Genomic DNA, 16,190 nt, shown 5'->3' on the forward strand with positions numbered 1-16,190 from the left:
AAAAAAAAAACCCAAGAAAAAAAAAAAGACACTGTAAGAATATTAAAAACAACAGGATTTCAGATGGTGCCATGAATGATTTCAGGTCATCACAATTTTCAATTTGCTTCTTTATCAGCAAGAGTAAACCATCATTAACCTCACAAATTTTGGGTCATAGATTAACTAAAATGGTTGAGAATTTTGGAAATCTTGCCTGGTTGAGTTCTGCAAGTTAAGCAATAGTGACTGCACATCCAAAAGCTTCTGTCACTACCACATCTTGGCTGAAATTCCATGACCCACATAAGAAATGAGTCTGGAAGAAGCCTTGGGAGAGATAGCTTTCTATCTTTGTCAAGAATGAAACTCCTGCTAGAAACAGCTATGAATGTCCCCAAAGCATCTCAGGCCTCTGGGCTGTATCCTTCTCTCTTAAACACCCATTGTGCTAGCACTCATTCAACTCAACTACCTTTTCCAATTTAGAGTCAGAAAAGGGGGGAGGGTGGTAGCATTGAGAATAGTAAGTCATTTCTAAATCTGGTTTCACAACAGAAAGAAACAGGAGGACTCAGCCTAGTTATCTCAAAGTGCAGCCATATCTATTCTCTAAATTTTTCTAAGGAATTTTTTAAAAAGTCACTGGATTTCAAGACACACACAAAACAAACACAATTTGTTTAAAGACCACTAAGATGATTTTAGTACAAGTAACAACTACTGTGAAGCACAGCTACAAATACCCTGAAAAACCCTGTCTTGCCCGCTTCGACCAGTTACCCCTCGCTTCTCAACCTAAATTTGGCATTATCACTCTGCTTAATGGAAGAATCCTGGTTCTCTGAATAAATGAAGCAATCAGAACCTGAAGGAGCTAGGTGTGGTAGTACATGTCTTTAACCCCAGAACTTAGGAGGCAGAGGCAAGAGGATTTCCGTGAGTTAGGCCAGTGAAATACAGACAGCCAGGACTACATAGATAAACCTTGTCTCAAAAAGAAAGAGCCTAGGCCGGGCGATGGTGGCGCACGCCTTTAATCCCAGCACTCGGGAGGCAGAGGCAGGCGGATCTGTGAGTTCGAGAACAGCCTGGTCTACAAGAGCTAGTTCCAGGACAGGCTCCAAAGCCACAGAGAAACCCTGTCTCGAAAAACCAAAAAAAAATAAAAATAAATAAAAAAAAAAAAAAAGAAAGAGCCTAAAGGATTAGCACAGTGCCGTGCATAAAATAAGGTTAAATTTCAAATGATCTAGTTCTAAATCAACACTCCCCAGACTTATCAGGGCTGACAGATGAAAAAAAGAATGCTGACTTACCAGTCCTGGAGCTTAGAGCTTAATTTTTTTCTAAAATAAGAATTATTCTTTATCATCACATTATGTGAAACCCTTTCCTAGTGTTTGGCTGAGTGCGGTAGTAATACTACACACCTATTCAGACAAAGTCTGTGAGTGGAAAAGGTGAAAGAAAGCTTTTTGGAAAGGACAGTCTGGCCTGTAAGAGCAAAGAACAATATGAGTTTGTACCTCATTCCAAGAGTTTAGCGAGCACATTTTGTGAGCTTAGAGCTTCTATAACATCTCTTTTCTCAGGCCAAGGTTGTGTGGTGTCCTGGTGAGAGAGCTGACTCTGAAGTCAGACTACAAGGGTTTGAATCACAATCACAACCCTCACAAACTGCCCTTTACCTTATGAAATACACTCAACCCTGTGCAGCCTTAGTTTTCATGTCCACAAAAATCAGGATTCATAATACTATTTATCAAAGGACACTGTAGGATTAAATGGGATGGTGTGTATGAACAGTGATCCTTTGGCCTCATCCTCCTGAGTGCTAGAATTATAGACCTGTGACATCAAGTCTGGTAGTAGAATGTTTAGTAAACATAACAGTACCAGAATTTAATATTACTAATATAGTTACACTTGTTATTGTGATTACTATAAAAGGAATGCTTGGATAACTATACTTAACTTCTACATATACATGTTTAATTACACTATGTTTGCTTTGGCTAAGCTAACAGATTCTTGAATGGGATTTGGTGGTGTACAAGGTAGTAAGTATGCTTTAAATGACCTTCCATTATGCCATAGTAACCTGCCGCATCCTACTTCTGCTCTGTACATCTGAAAAAGCATGAGTTCTGCCTTCTCCCTTCTATCATCACTCTCTATTCTTAGTATCCTACTGCCATTCATCAATAGAAGAAACAAGGAACTGTTGTCTTGAATGCCTTAAAAGATTAGGGCCATGGTATTCAAGTTCAAGGTGAAGCAGATCTTAAACAATCACAAAACATCTTCAGAGAATCTGCCTCTAGAACAAAGGTCTAGACCTTCTAACAATGCCCTAGTACTACTTTCCTGGAAAAAATAAAAATCAACCATCAACAACAAAACCCACACCCATGCCTCTATATGATTCGTTTTTGACTACGAAAACCGGAGGGTCAAGTACTACAACTACACTCTACATTGGTCTCTAGAATTATTATGAGTGCCCTGTAATCTGTAAAATGTCCTATCAACTCCACACAGGTACTTACAGACGTGCTGGCTGCAACCTGTGAGCCAGAGCTGGTAGGTGTTGTGGAGGTGTCTGATGAGGTGGAGAGTTGTCTCACCAGGGGGCTGTGTGATGGATGGTGGGTAGCTGTCAAGTAGCTCGAACTGCTCATGTCTGTGTGATGCTTCAACACTGCAGAAGTCAACAGAAAGGAGAGGAATACACTGCTAAATGGATATCGTAACCAGTTCTACTTCCAACATGTTAGGAATACCAGCAATGCATACTAAAGGCAAAAAAAAAAAGTTTCTTTGTAGCCTAGAGGATAAAAAGCTGCAGCAAATAGTTGATGAGAAATAGGGGACTGGGCAGATGTTGTAGCATAAGATGTGACCTGCATTTAGAAGCAATAGTGCCCTGTGCTGTGCCTTTCTAGCAAGTAATGGTCAAAGCTTGGGGTAGGGGGTTTTAAGAGAAGCTTGGGCTGTCCCAGAAAGCTCTGAGCAAGTGCCAATGCAGGTAGAGGTGCCAGCCTGGCCCTACCTTCACTTCTCTCAGATGAATGGTCTCGCAATCTCATTTTGCTGTGGTTTGGGTCATGTACTGGTGGCGGCAGATTGAGCAAGCGCTCTGCTTTTGGAGCAGTCACTCGCTCCACCATGGGCACAGTCCCCACATCGTCTAAGTGCTGCCTGTGGGTCCTGTCAGGCCGGGTTTGGTGATGGGACAGCTCTGAAGAGGGGAACAAAAAAGAGCTGTGAAGTACATTCACTCAAATCTTATTTGAGTTCTGAGCTCTTCAGTTCTTAGGCCAATGCTATATATCCAGGGCAGCATCATAGTCTTTGGGATTCAACCTTCTAGTTAATGGCACAATAGCTAAGATGGGACAGGGAGTCACAAACAGAAATGTTAACACCAAGGCTTCAGTCAGAAGTCAACCTGCCCACAGGTGGACCCAGTATGTTACTATTGGCTGTTCACTGACCATTTTGGGTTTTACTTGTTTGAAACAGTTTCCAAAGTCTATCTGAGAGCATCCAAACCAAACAGATAGGGTAGGTAAGCTGTGAGCTGAATTTGTATTGGGTAACTAAAAGCTTTTTCCAATCCCAGAATATTGGCATAGCAGACCAGTAACTAGAGAATATAAAAGTTATAAAATACAGTAATAGTGATTCCAGAAGACTCCTTAGTTCCCTAAAACTTACTGGCTGTTGTAAGGAAGGAGTTCACCAACTTATGCCTGTCTTTACGAACTGGATCAGACAGACTGCATGGCATGGGTGCTCTGTGCTTAAGTGAAAACTTTTTGGTAGGTTTGATCTTGTCAAAAGGCTTGTTTTGCCACTGAGACTTCAACATGCTCTGGAAGTGCAGGCTTGTGGGAACATCTGTAAGAAACACAAAACATCGTGGGTTAGTCCAAGAACCTGGCCTCTGGGCTCCTCTCTCATTGAAGGGTGTCTGGTTACTGACTCTCCAGGTCAATATACCCTTGTCAAACAACTCTCTAGCTTAGCAAAACCAGGGGATGTCATATGGAAGACCCATTTATGTGAACTTTATTAATGTATACATAAGTAAGTAGTGCTACCACCTTGGCCTTTTATCTACAAGTTCCGGTGGAGGTAAAAATAGAATACATTTTTTGTTATATCGACGGGAGACTTCGCTTCCCATGTTGATCTTATTGATGTGGCAGACTTTGAACATCCTATTTCAGTTTTTATATTTAAACCTACTTCATTCTACATGTACAACCATGATGTACTTTTATGTTCTCATGGGGCCTAACTTCTGTGATACAGCACACCCTATGCTATTCAGGACCACAGAAGGTACTTTATCCTTCCTGTACAAGCTATGCCATCCTCCTTGCTCTAGAGCGCTATCATCTTGTCTTTTGATTATCAGTGTATTTCTTCTTTTTTTTCTTTCCTTTTTGGATTTTTAAGACAGGGCTTTTCTGTGTAACAACTTTATCTGTCTGTGTCCTGGAACTAGCTCTTATAGACCAGGCTGACCTTGAACCCACAGAGATCCACCTGCCTCTGCCCCGCCAGTGCTGGGATTAAAGGGATACACCACCACCTCCCAGCCTATGTGTTTTATAAAGCTGATTAGTTAATGTTAATTACTAGAAAACTAATTACAGTTTTTTACTTCCTCACTACTGTTTTCTTTAAAATCACACATCCCCAAAACCCTCTAAGACAAGGTCTCACCATGTAGCTTAGGCTAGCCCCCAAATTCCTAGACTCTAGTGATCCTCCTGCCTTAGTTTCCTGAATAGCTCTGACTGTAGGTATGGACCCTGATGCTCTAAGTTGTATTTTCCTATGAATTAAGTATTTTACTAATTCCTTAGGAAAATAATTTCTCTGTGAAAATGCTTGAAACAAACACAACACTTAAGAAACTTAGGCAGTAGGATTGCCATAAGATCTAGGCTACAGTCTAAGAGAATATCACAATAAAATCAAATAGGCCCTTGAGAGCCATCTCAATTTAGGTGACCCACTGTTCATTTACAGTATATTTCTGGTCTATACTACTGCTTTTGATTTTGTGTGTGTGTCAGATCTCTCTATGAAGCCTTTGCTAGCCTGGACCCTGTTATGTACACCAGGCTGGCTCTGGCTCAAGCTCAATTCCTTGCTACCTAGAAAACAAATATCAGCCCCCAGGCTACAGGAACAGGGGAGAGGGGAAACCCACAAAAAACAAAAATTAAAACACTTGTGGCACTGCCTTGCTAAATACAGATCAAAGTGGGGACATGGGCATGGATAGAGTATTCTAGTACATGAACACACATCTCCCTCTTTTCTTTTCTTCTTCTTCTTTTTTTTTTTTTTTTGGTGTTGCTAGACATAGAACCCAGGCCATGTACTTGCTACATATACTCAAGCCACATCCCTCCAAGCCCTGTTTAGGTTTTCTTAATTTCTTCTCCATGATATTTGGTAGTCATCAATAACGTTTACCCCTCCACCCAACAGAGCGAAGTTGAAAACTGTGTATCATGATATGTACAAGAGGCCGGTCTTGCACTTACACCAAGCCCAACCTTGTGTTTTAATTACTGAGAATTATAGGTAACGTATGTTCTTTTACTTTTGGATTTTTTGAGACAAGGTTTCTCTGTAGTTTTGAAGCCTGTCCTGGAACTAGCTCTTGTAGACCAGGTTGGCCTTGAACTCACAACCTGCCTCTGCCTCCTCAGACGTGCACCAACATCCGGCAAAAAAAAAAAAGACAAGATTTCTTTGTGTAGCCCTGGCTGTCCTGGAACCAGCTCTATAGACCAGGCTGGCCACAGGCTCAGAGATTCGCCTACCTCTGTTTCAAGTGCTGGGATTAAAGGTTTATGCCACCATTGCTTAGAAAAACTCAGCTTTTTATTTTTAACCTTTTTTTAAAAAAGATTTATTTATTATGCATGTTTGAATGCACACCAGAAGAGGGCAATAAATGGTTGTGAGCCACCATGTGGCTGGGAACTGAACTCAGGACCTCTGGAAGAGCAGTCAGTGCTCTTAACCTCTGACTGACCCATCTTTCCAGTCCATAATCAGCCTTATTTATTTATTCATTTGTTTGTTTATTTATTTATTTAGTATACAATATTCTGTCTGTGAGTATGCCTGCAGGCCAGAAGAGGACACTTCTTTACAGATGGTGTGAGCCACAATGTGGTTGATGGAAATTGAACTCAGGACCTTTGGAAGAGCAGGTAAACCTCTGAGCCATCTCTCCAGCCCCCTCAATTCTGGTGTTTGTTTGAGATGGGGTCTCTCTGTTACGTACTCTGGCTATCCTGGAACTTGCTATGTACAATAGGCTGGACTTGAATTCAGAGATCCACTTGTCTCCAAGTGTAAGCCAACAAGCCATCCTCATATTGAGGTGGAGTCTACATGAAAAACACTGTCTCAAAAATAAACTTCTGGGGCTGGAGAGATGGCTCAGAGGTTAAGAGCATTCCCTGCTCTTCCAAAGGTCCTGAGTTCAATTCCCAGCAACCACATGGTGGCTCACAACCATCTGTAATGGGGTCTGGTGCCCTCTTCTGGCCTGAAGGCATAAACACAGACAGAATATTGTATACATAATAAATAAATATTAAAAAAAATAAACTTCTATCTCAACCCACAAAAAAAGAAAGTAATCTTCCCACAAGATATACTATGTAATAGTGGAACAAATGTTATGGGAGTTTGTAATGACTTAAAACAAACAAACAACTGGATTTAAGGCCTATTTCATGAGATAGAACCCTTACCTGACACTGCTGATGTAGCCAAGAACCTAAAACTACATAGATCATAAACCCCTAATAGTTGTAGGGGAAAACCTACTATTCTGCTAAAGAAATATATCAATGAAATGATTCCCAATGACATATTGCTATACCCATAGATCAGAACATTATTCAACCCTCATCAGAGAAGCTATTTCTTGTAGTTGATAGTAAATAACACAGAGACCCACAAATGGAGAATGTGTTGAGAGGGATATTTTAGGGCACTTAGACCTAAATATGTCCTTATCAAACTCTTCCTCCCTCAAATATCTATGAAGAGAGCACAAAAAGATTCTGAGCATCAGAAGTGGTATACAATTTCAAGCAAACAGCATTTTCCAGACACAATAGGACCAATGTGACTTCATGCATAAGACCTATACAGGTTCAAACTACACAAAACTGCAGTACTGGAAAGCAGAAGCAGAAAACAAGGTCCCACTCTAAGCAAAAAGCTAATTGCAGTTGATACCCTCTGAGAACGGAGTGTCACTGGTGTATCAACCACATCCCACGGCAGGCTCCATACCCCAGAGTAGTTAGCCAATACAAAATGGACTTCATGATTTTATGTGTGCTTTTTATTTTGTTCTATAATTTCTAATTTATTGATGTTTGGATTTTTAAAAAAGATTCATTTATTTCTTTTATGTATATGAATGTTCTATCTGCATGCAAATCATTATTCCAGAAGAGGGCATTAGATCCCACTTTAAATGGATGCGCACCATCATATGGTTGCAGAGAATTGGAACTCAGAACCTCTGAAGAACAGCCTTAACCACTCAACCACTGAGTCATTTCACCAGCCCTGGATTTTTCATTTTCACTTTTTTTAAAGTTATAAACGAATTGACCCATTAGCTCCATTTTTTTTTTTTTTTGAGAGAGAGAGAGAAAAAAAACATGAAGTTAGTTGGGTATGAAGATGGGGAGGACCTAGAAAAAGTTGGGAGAGACAAGACTATAACTAAAATGTATCCTATCAGAAAAAAAAAAATTAGTGCATGCTTTTAATCCCAGCACTCAGGAGGCAGAGGCAGGGGATCTTTGTGAATTTTAGGCTTTCCCAGACTATAGAACAAGTTCTAGGATAGCCAAAAATACACAGAGTAACCCTCTTTCAAAAATCAAAAACAAAGAGTTTTAATTAAAAAAATATAAATTCCAGGGTAAAAGGGTATTTTCTTTGTAATATTCACCACTAAAACATTGTTTGGGTCTTCTAGTCTGTCTAGTTTGTTTTAATTTTCAGTACTTGTTTTTAAGCCCAGGACCTTGTGTGTATAGGCAAACACTCTACCACTGAGCTACAGCCTCAGCACGTGTTTAGATTTTTTGGTTCTTCCCATGTCCTAGGAAGAAAAAAATGTTCAGCTGTCTTGGGCTGAAACTAAAACTACATAACATGTATCATTGAGCCAGGAAGTGGTAGCACATGTCTCTAACACCAACACTCAGAAAGGCAGAGTATCTCTGTGAGTTTGAGGCCAGCCTGGTCTTCAGAATGTTATCTGACTAGTCTCTGGTCTAGCTCCACTTTATTTTTTGTTTGTGATAGTATCTCATGGTTTAGTCTTGGCTGGCCTAAACCCCATAGAGATCTGACTGCCAACTCCAGTTCACATGGCGCCGGGGAAGGAATTCAGTGCTTCACCCATGCTAGGCAAGTGCTATACAAATTGAACTATATCCCAAGCCCCTATATAAATGCCATTTTAACTGTACACATGAATTTAAAGAAAATTTATAGCCCTCTTACTTCATTGTTAAAACTAAAAACAGGCCACTTTTAGTGGTACAATTTAAAAATTCATTTTTTTAAATGAGGGTAAAAGGGTCAAGGCTATAGTTCAGTTGCAGAGTACTTTTCTAGGATGTACAAAATCCTGGGTTTGATTCCCAACACAGACAGACACATGGAAAAGTGAAGTGCGGGATGGAAGATAAGACAAATAAATGGGATGGGTAGGCTAACAAGGAGAGGGGGAAGAGGGATTCATCCATTATAAGTCCCTATTCTAAGTCCTAAAATAAATACACCAAACAGCTGAATGTGATGGTGCATGCCTATTAATCCCAGGATTTGGGAAACAGAGACACAAGTACTGTTTCAAGCTCAAGGTTAGCTAAGACTACATATAGTGATATCTCAAAACAATACAATGTAAAACAGACTCACACTTGCCAGAACTTTACTATATTTTCTTTTAATAGCTTCTATAAATGAATGAGCAGAAACTTGTTAAATTCCCCAAACAGTGGACAATACAAGTTCCTAGACATTGTTGGTTTGAGTATACATACTAACTGAATAGTAGTTATGCTAGGACATGGGAAGAACCAAAAAATCTAAACACGTGCTGAGGCTGTAGCTCAGTGGTAGAGTGTTTGCCTATACACACAAGGTCCTGGGCTTGAAAAAAAAAGTACTGAAAATTAAAACAAACTAGACAGACTAGAAGACCCAAACAAAGGCATGAAATATCAAAAAATGTTGGGCATGTAGTGTTCGTCTGTATAATTCCAATACTTAGGAGGAAAGGAAAGAGGGGCGATCACCAGTATGAGGTCAGCCTGGATACACACTATGATACTCTGCCAAAAAAAAAAAAAAAAAAAGTAAAAACTCAGTAGAGATTAATTCAGGTATAGGATGTTCTACTTTCCATTTATATAAGATTAAAGTGCTATAATCAAAGAGGGTATAGTACTTTATCAGGTAAATAAAAGGAAAATACAAATTCATTATTAACATCATCTTAAATTATTACTTCCTCAAAATGAAACATGACTAGAAACTGCATCCTGAGTTCACCAAGTTCTAATATGCCGTGGTCCTAAGTCTGCTATTGGAGTATTTCGCAAAGCTCACTCCCTACTCCTGCTGGAAAGCCACAGTCTCAAGTACACATGCTGGTAGTTTCCCACAAAACAGCATTTTCATTGCTCATTTTGATCTTTTTGTTGTTGTTGTTTTAAGAAACAGGGTCTCACTACATAGCCTTGGCTGGCCTTGAACTCACAAAGATCTGTTTGCTCTGAGTGATGGGATTGTGAACAGCACCTCACCTTTTTTTTTTTCTCTAAACTTTCTCAGTCATTTGATGTGGGATCTTACTGCAGTATAGAACTTGTTATGCCTACCAGGTGGGCCTAAAACTCAACTCATGGCAGTTTCTCTGCTTTTCTGCCCCCCACCCTGGTGCTATGATTTTAAGTGTACACCATCATATCTGGCCCTTTTATTTTAAGACAGAGTCTATGTTGCCAGCAGAACTCCTGTCTTATCTTCCCCTAAATAGATCATATGCTTGCATCATTGGGCCCAAGTCAATCTCCCTTCCCCCCTGCTGGGCACAGGGTTTCTCTGTGTAGCTCTGTCTATCCTGGAACTAGCTCTGAAGACAAAGCTGGTCTCTCAAACTCAAAGATATTCACCTGTTCTCAGCCTCCTGGAACTAAGATTAAAGTCTAAAAAGATTCCTTCTTTGTTTGGTTTTGGGTTTTTTTGGGGGGGGGGGGGCTACACGACTCTCTATGTATTCCTGGTTGCCCTGGAACTCACTATATAGACAGGCTGGCGTCGAACTCATAAGACATGCCTGCATCTGCCTCCTGAGGGCTGGGATTAAAGGCATGCACAATCATTGTCTGATTTTTGGCTCAGTTTGATTTCATTCCCTCCCTCCCTCCCTCCTTCCCCCTAAGACAGGGTTTCTCTGTGTAGCCCTGGCTGTCCTGGAAATGGCTTTCCACACCTGGGTGGCCTCAAACTCAAGGGATCATTCTGCCTCTGCCTACCGAGCACTAAGAATAAAAGTGTATGCCATGCCTAAAATGTGCTGAAGGTGGAAGACAACACAAAATTTCAGGATAAAGACTGTGATCCTAACAACTCTTATGAACTGATTAGGAAACAAAATAAAATTACTATTTATTTTTGTTATACAGGGCCACAAAACAGCTATCATTAAGCTTCTAAGTATAGAGGGGGAAACATCAATAGACACTCATCCAATGTGTGATATACATATCTGTGATTCCAGCATTCTGGCAGGAGGATCAGGAGTTTAAAAGTCACTCTTGGCTACACAGTGAATTTGAGGCCAGTACAGAATACATGAGACCCCAACTCACACTCGGCTCCTAAGTGAGGAGTATGGCTTAGTAAGAAATAACCATCCATAAAAAACTTAAAGGAGTCAAAACAATACTAATCTTGCAGGGCAATGATGGTGCCTGCCTTTAATCCCAGCATTCTCTGAGTTCGAGGCCAGCCTGGTCTACAAAAGCTAGAGCTAGTTTCGGGACAGACACCAAAGCTACAGAGAAACCTCCTTTCGAAAAATAAAACAAACAAAATCCTAATCTTATCTCAAAAAGGGGGGGGGGGGGAGCAAGGCATGGTGGCACCTCTCTTTAATCCCAGCACCCTGGAGCAAATGCAGGCAGTGAGCTCAAGACCCAAAGCAGGTGCTGAGAACCAAACTCAGGATCTTTGTAAGAGCAATACAGCTCTTTACCACAAAGTCATCTTTCCAGATTTTTCTTTGATTTTATGTTATTATTTATATATGTAGCCAGTGAACAACATGCACACCTAGTACTCATGGAGGCCAGAAGAGGGTGTTGGATTCTCTGGAAATTGAAGTCATATGGGTGCTGGGAACCAAACTTGGGTCCTCTGGAAGAGCAGCTAGTGCTCCTATCAACTGCAAAGTAAATTCCAATCCCTTACTTTTATTTTAAATATTTTTATTTTATTTGTATTAATGTTTTGATTGTATGTATAAATGCACACCACGTGCATCCAGTGCACTCAGAAGCTAGAAAAGACACCCTGGAACTGGAGTTATAGATGTCTGGGAATCAAACTTAGGTCCTCTTCAAGAGAGCAAGTGTTCTTAACTTCTGAGACACTGCTCCAGCCCCTTCATATATAACCTCCCTGTCAAAAGATGACTTATGGAAGATGTTCTTTCCTGTTGAATTACAAATTACAGGTCAAACAGCAAAATTCTGACAAGTTTTTGATGACAGAAAGGGATACTGAGTATCTGACATCACTGATTTTCTTTCACTTGGAACCCTATCAGATCTCACTGGTTAGACTTTAAATTCTGATGTCTTTCTTACCATCTGGAAATGCTAGAACAGGGTGAACACAAGAATCCAACTGAGAAAGACGTTCCAACAGAGGGGCTTCATAGTGAATTTCAGGAGGCATGGTGTTTACGCTGCCTGAACCACACAGAGCACAAGAGGGATTGACATCACAGCCAGAGCGGGTGGTGCTATTCCGGTTAACCTGTGAAAAGCAAAACAAAACTGACAATTTGTTCTAATAAAAACCTAACATCCTTGCTGGATATCGGCACATGCTTTTAGTCCCAATCACCTAGATCTCTCAAACTGTCCTCTACTTTCAAAAAATAAGACATAACTCATGACTGATGAAAATTAAACATGCACGTTGAATGATCCCATTCACAATTTTTCTATTAGATTAATTCCAAAGATACATTATTTTCTTTAAACTTCCTTTACATACAAAGAACAAGATAGAGTTAAATGAAAGTACCCCAAAGACTTAATTATTTAAAACTACAAGCTTTTTTCTTTTTCTTTTACATTTTTAGGCTTTAAGACAAAAAACTGAGATGTCTAATACAGAATCCCTACAATCTCGTGCTACAAAGAACAAGCCCGGCACTTCCAAGCATGATTCATGATGTCATCTAGGCAACACCCAATCTGCAAGATTTTGCCTGGGGAATGTCACTGTGAAAAGGAATGCTAGAAAAAAAGACTAGTTATAATAAAACAAAACAGGAGCACTGAAACTCTACCCCAAACTGTCATCTCTCTTTCCCCCTCTCAGAATTCACAGAAATGATCTCATCTTACTTTTCCCCATTGAATGCTGGCTTCTGTTATTTTTTTGAGACAGGTTTGTACTATGTTTCCCAGATTGGTCTCAAATACCCACGAATCCCTTATTCTCCTGTATGCCACAGTATAGATAAGTGCACCACACCTGGCTTATAATTATTATGTCTCTTATGTTTTCCCCTTTGAAGGAAAAGTGAAGAGAATGTCTCAGGTAGTCAAAGTTGACCCCAAAGTAGTAGTTGATGCTGCTACTTCTACCACCCAAATGCTGAGAGCCTGTCATATGTGTGTGTGTGTCAGAGAGAGAGAGAGAGAGAGAGAGAGAGAGAGAGAGAGAGAGAGAGAGAGAGAGAGAGAGTGTGTTTGTCTGCCTGTCTTTGGAAGTGCTCAATGTTCCCTTACCCCTAGAATAACTGGATCAGCGCCCCTGAACTATACTCACAGTCCCTTCAAAGACATGTCTTCAGTATTTTTTATGAACTTAAATAGGAAAAAAAATACTTAAGAACAATGTGGTCTTTATCAACATTCTACAACTGCTTCTGTCTGAATATAGGTTGCACAGAGGGTAAAATTGAAGGGGAAAAGTCTAGTAAGCTGCAATGGTCAATACTACTAAAAATGATACTGAATACATTGATGTAAACACAATTACTGTTTCAAGACAAAATTATCCATCCTACTCAGTTAATCAGGACTTCAAGATTGTAACTAATCAAACAACCAAAAACCTTAAACAAAATACAAAATCAAACCAACCAATGAACCAACCAGTCACCAATACATCTCTCAATTAAAATAAAGGATTTTCAGAAAAAAACAAAAACAAAAACAAAAGCTGAAGAGATGGTTTACCAGTTAAGAACAATGGTTGCTCTTCCAGAGACCTAAGTTCACTTCCATATAAGTGCCATTAAAAATCTATGACATTTACAGAACTTTTTAGCATGTGAATGTTGGGAATTGAACCCAGGTCCTTTTAACCCGAGCCACCTTTCTAGTACCCATAGAACTTTTTAAAACAACAACAAAAAGAACTATAGTTATGCTTGATGGCAAAAAGCTTTCTTTGTGCTATTTATTTATTTAGACTTTTTTTTGAGCCTGTCCTGGAACTCTGTAGACCAGGCTGGCTTCAAACTCACTTGCCTCTGCATTCTGAGTGCTGGGATTACAGGATTACTACTGTTATGTCCCTTTTCAGTTCCCATTCTCTTTCCTAATTCATCCCCAATATCTAGATTGGGGCTCAAAAATAAATCTTTGAGCCGGGCGATGGTGGCACACGCCTTTAATCCCAGCACTCGGGAGGCAGAGGCAGGCGGATCTCTGTGAGTTCGAGACCAGCCTGGTCTACAGAGCTAGTGCCAGGACAGGCTCCAAAGCCACAGAGAAACCCTGTCTCGAAAAACAAAACAAAACAAAACAAAAAAAAATCTTTGAATTTATATTCGAACAAAGAGTTTGTGATACATCCTGTCAATTTTAAAACTTAAAATCTAAGAGGCTAAAATTCAAAACAATAGTCTGGAATTCAAGACCTTTTATACTTTATAATTTATGGTTAAGTCTCATTTTAGACTATTTCCAGTAAGTTTATTTTACTGAAACCTTTGTTCTAACAGCAGTATTAATATCTACAAATGATAGACATGTACACAAAACATCCACACACATAAAGTGAAAAAAAATCTAAAAATAAGAACCCCAGAAGTATCAAAACATGGTACAGTCCTGTTATCTCAGCAACCCAGTAGGCTGAGGCAGAAGGACCACAAATTCATGAGTAAGAATTTTCATTTTTATCTAGTATTGTATCATCAATACCTAGAATAGACGGTTCAAAGTTCAACAAAAATTTTACAAAGGAGTAAATACATAAGAACAAAAGAATTCATAAGGAAAAAACACTCTGTCCTAGTAACTTACCAGCCAGATACTCCAATATACACATTACATGGATTTCATAAGTTTCAGAAATAAACCCTGCTATTCAAAGACTAAATAATCAAAAGCTTATCACAATTATCTAGTCACCTCCATTTTCTGTGAACATGAACATATGTTTAGTAATAGAAATTTGGAAACTGTATTGGAAGCTGGGCAAGGTGGCATATAACTTCACTTTCAGACCTAGGAAGTAAAGGTAGGAGGTCTAGGAGTTCAAGACCGGCCTGGGCCAACTAACAGATACTGTCTCAAGAGCACAAAGAAAGCAGCAAAGAGCAAAGGAAGAAAGGAGGGTTGAAGAAAATAGCAAGGAAAAAAAATTGTAATGATTCTTTTTTGAAAGAAAGAGTATGTTCAGTTTCCAGGACCTAGGAGGGTGATTTACAACCATCTATACCCAAGCCCAAAGGGATCCTTCATCCTTTTCTGATCTGAGTACACCAGGCAACACAAAGGGCACACATACTACTACACATACTACATACACACAGACTACTAAACAAAATTCTTTTCTTGTCTCCAAATGAAAAGGTGGGAGGAAGGAGCTAGAGATGGCTCGATGGTTAAGAGGGCATACTGCTCCACCACACCTGGTTAACACTGTTGATTTCAGCAAAAACAGTACAGGTGAGAAACAGAAGTGTTCACGGCAGCACTTAAACTTCCAGAGACTCTGCTTTTGTTTCAAAACTCAAGCCAGGAGATTTCAAATCTGGCTGCACTCATCTAAGAGCTTTTTGAAAAACAAGACCTCCCAATGAACAAAGTATACATGTGAAACTGCCACATCAAACATGGCATGCTAACTCAAAATTAAAAGGGAAAAATAATTTCAATCCTAACTCCAAACAAACTAAACCAAGCTCTAGGGAGGAGCAGGTTTAGGAACTTAGTACTTTTTAAGGCTCTCAAGAAACCTTGGGGGTTAACCTACTTTGAAAAGCATTAGGTAAATGGAGTGAGGTTGAGAAGAGACTGATCTTGCGAGTACTCACCTTCTTAGAAAGAGGAACAATGCTGCTGGGCCTAACAAGCCTCCGCTTCTTACAGCTCACTACAGGCCTTGTTCGGGCTGCCACACAGGTGCCGTCAGATGATGAAGAAACTAAATTCAGCCGTTGCTTTTTATGTAATTGTTCCTCAGCATCAGAGCTGTCACCTGGAACATGGTCCGCCAGGACAGGCTGAAGACTACAAAAAGGGAGGAAGATACATTTCAAAACACAGAGCAAAAAAAACCTCTAATGTGGGCTCCATTTCCTGACTTTCAAATGTTCAAAGACACAAACAGGTCTTCTTTTACAGGAGCAGGTCAACTCTGGATGAGAGCACACACTTAGTGTGTGCCTACTCATGAGGCTCTCAGTGCACAACACCTATCATGTCTAAAAGGTGCAAAAGTCAATAAATTCAAGTATTCATTGTTAGCTTTTCTCCCATAACAGAAATATGTCTAACAAAAACTATAGAAAAAATTATAATTAATAAGAAAACAATTTTGCAAATTTGTTTTTTTTTTTTTTTTTTTTTTGAGACAGGGTTTCT

General features: G+C 39.7%; 1 protein-coding gene across 5 annotated transcripts in view; it reads right to left on the minus strand.

Annotated features, from left to right (window-relative positions):
• Kansl1 (KAT8 regulatory NSL complex subunit 1) overlaps positions 1-16,190 on the minus strand; it is a 117,918-nt gene that overhangs the window by 6,782 nt on the left and 94,946 nt on the right. For 4 of the 5 annotated variants that reach the window (XM_026777170.1, XM_005369404.3, XM_013354570.2 and 1 more), the window contains 5 exons: positions 15,641-15,836; positions 11,940-12,111; positions 3,703-3,885; positions 3,035-3,223; positions 2,532-2,683 (listed from right to left, as the gene is read on the minus strand). In XM_026777170.1, coding sequence (XP_026632971.1) covers positions 2,532-2,683; positions 3,035-3,223; positions 3,703-3,885; positions 11,940-12,111; positions 15,641-15,836 — 892 coding nt within the window. The remainder of the gene's footprint in view (positions 1-2,531; positions 2,684-3,034; positions 3,224-3,702; positions 3,886-11,939; positions 12,112-15,640; positions 15,837-16,190) is intronic. The other variant, XM_013354571.2, reaches the window with a different exon arrangement.

This window comes from Microtus ochrogaster, unplaced genomic scaffold (genome assembly GCF_000317375.1).
Source record: "Microtus ochrogaster isolate Prairie Vole_2 unplaced genomic scaffold, MicOch1.0 UNK48, whole genome shotgun sequence".
Classification (NCBI taxonomy): Eukaryota; Metazoa; Chordata; class Mammalia; order Rodentia; family Cricetidae; genus Microtus; species Microtus ochrogaster.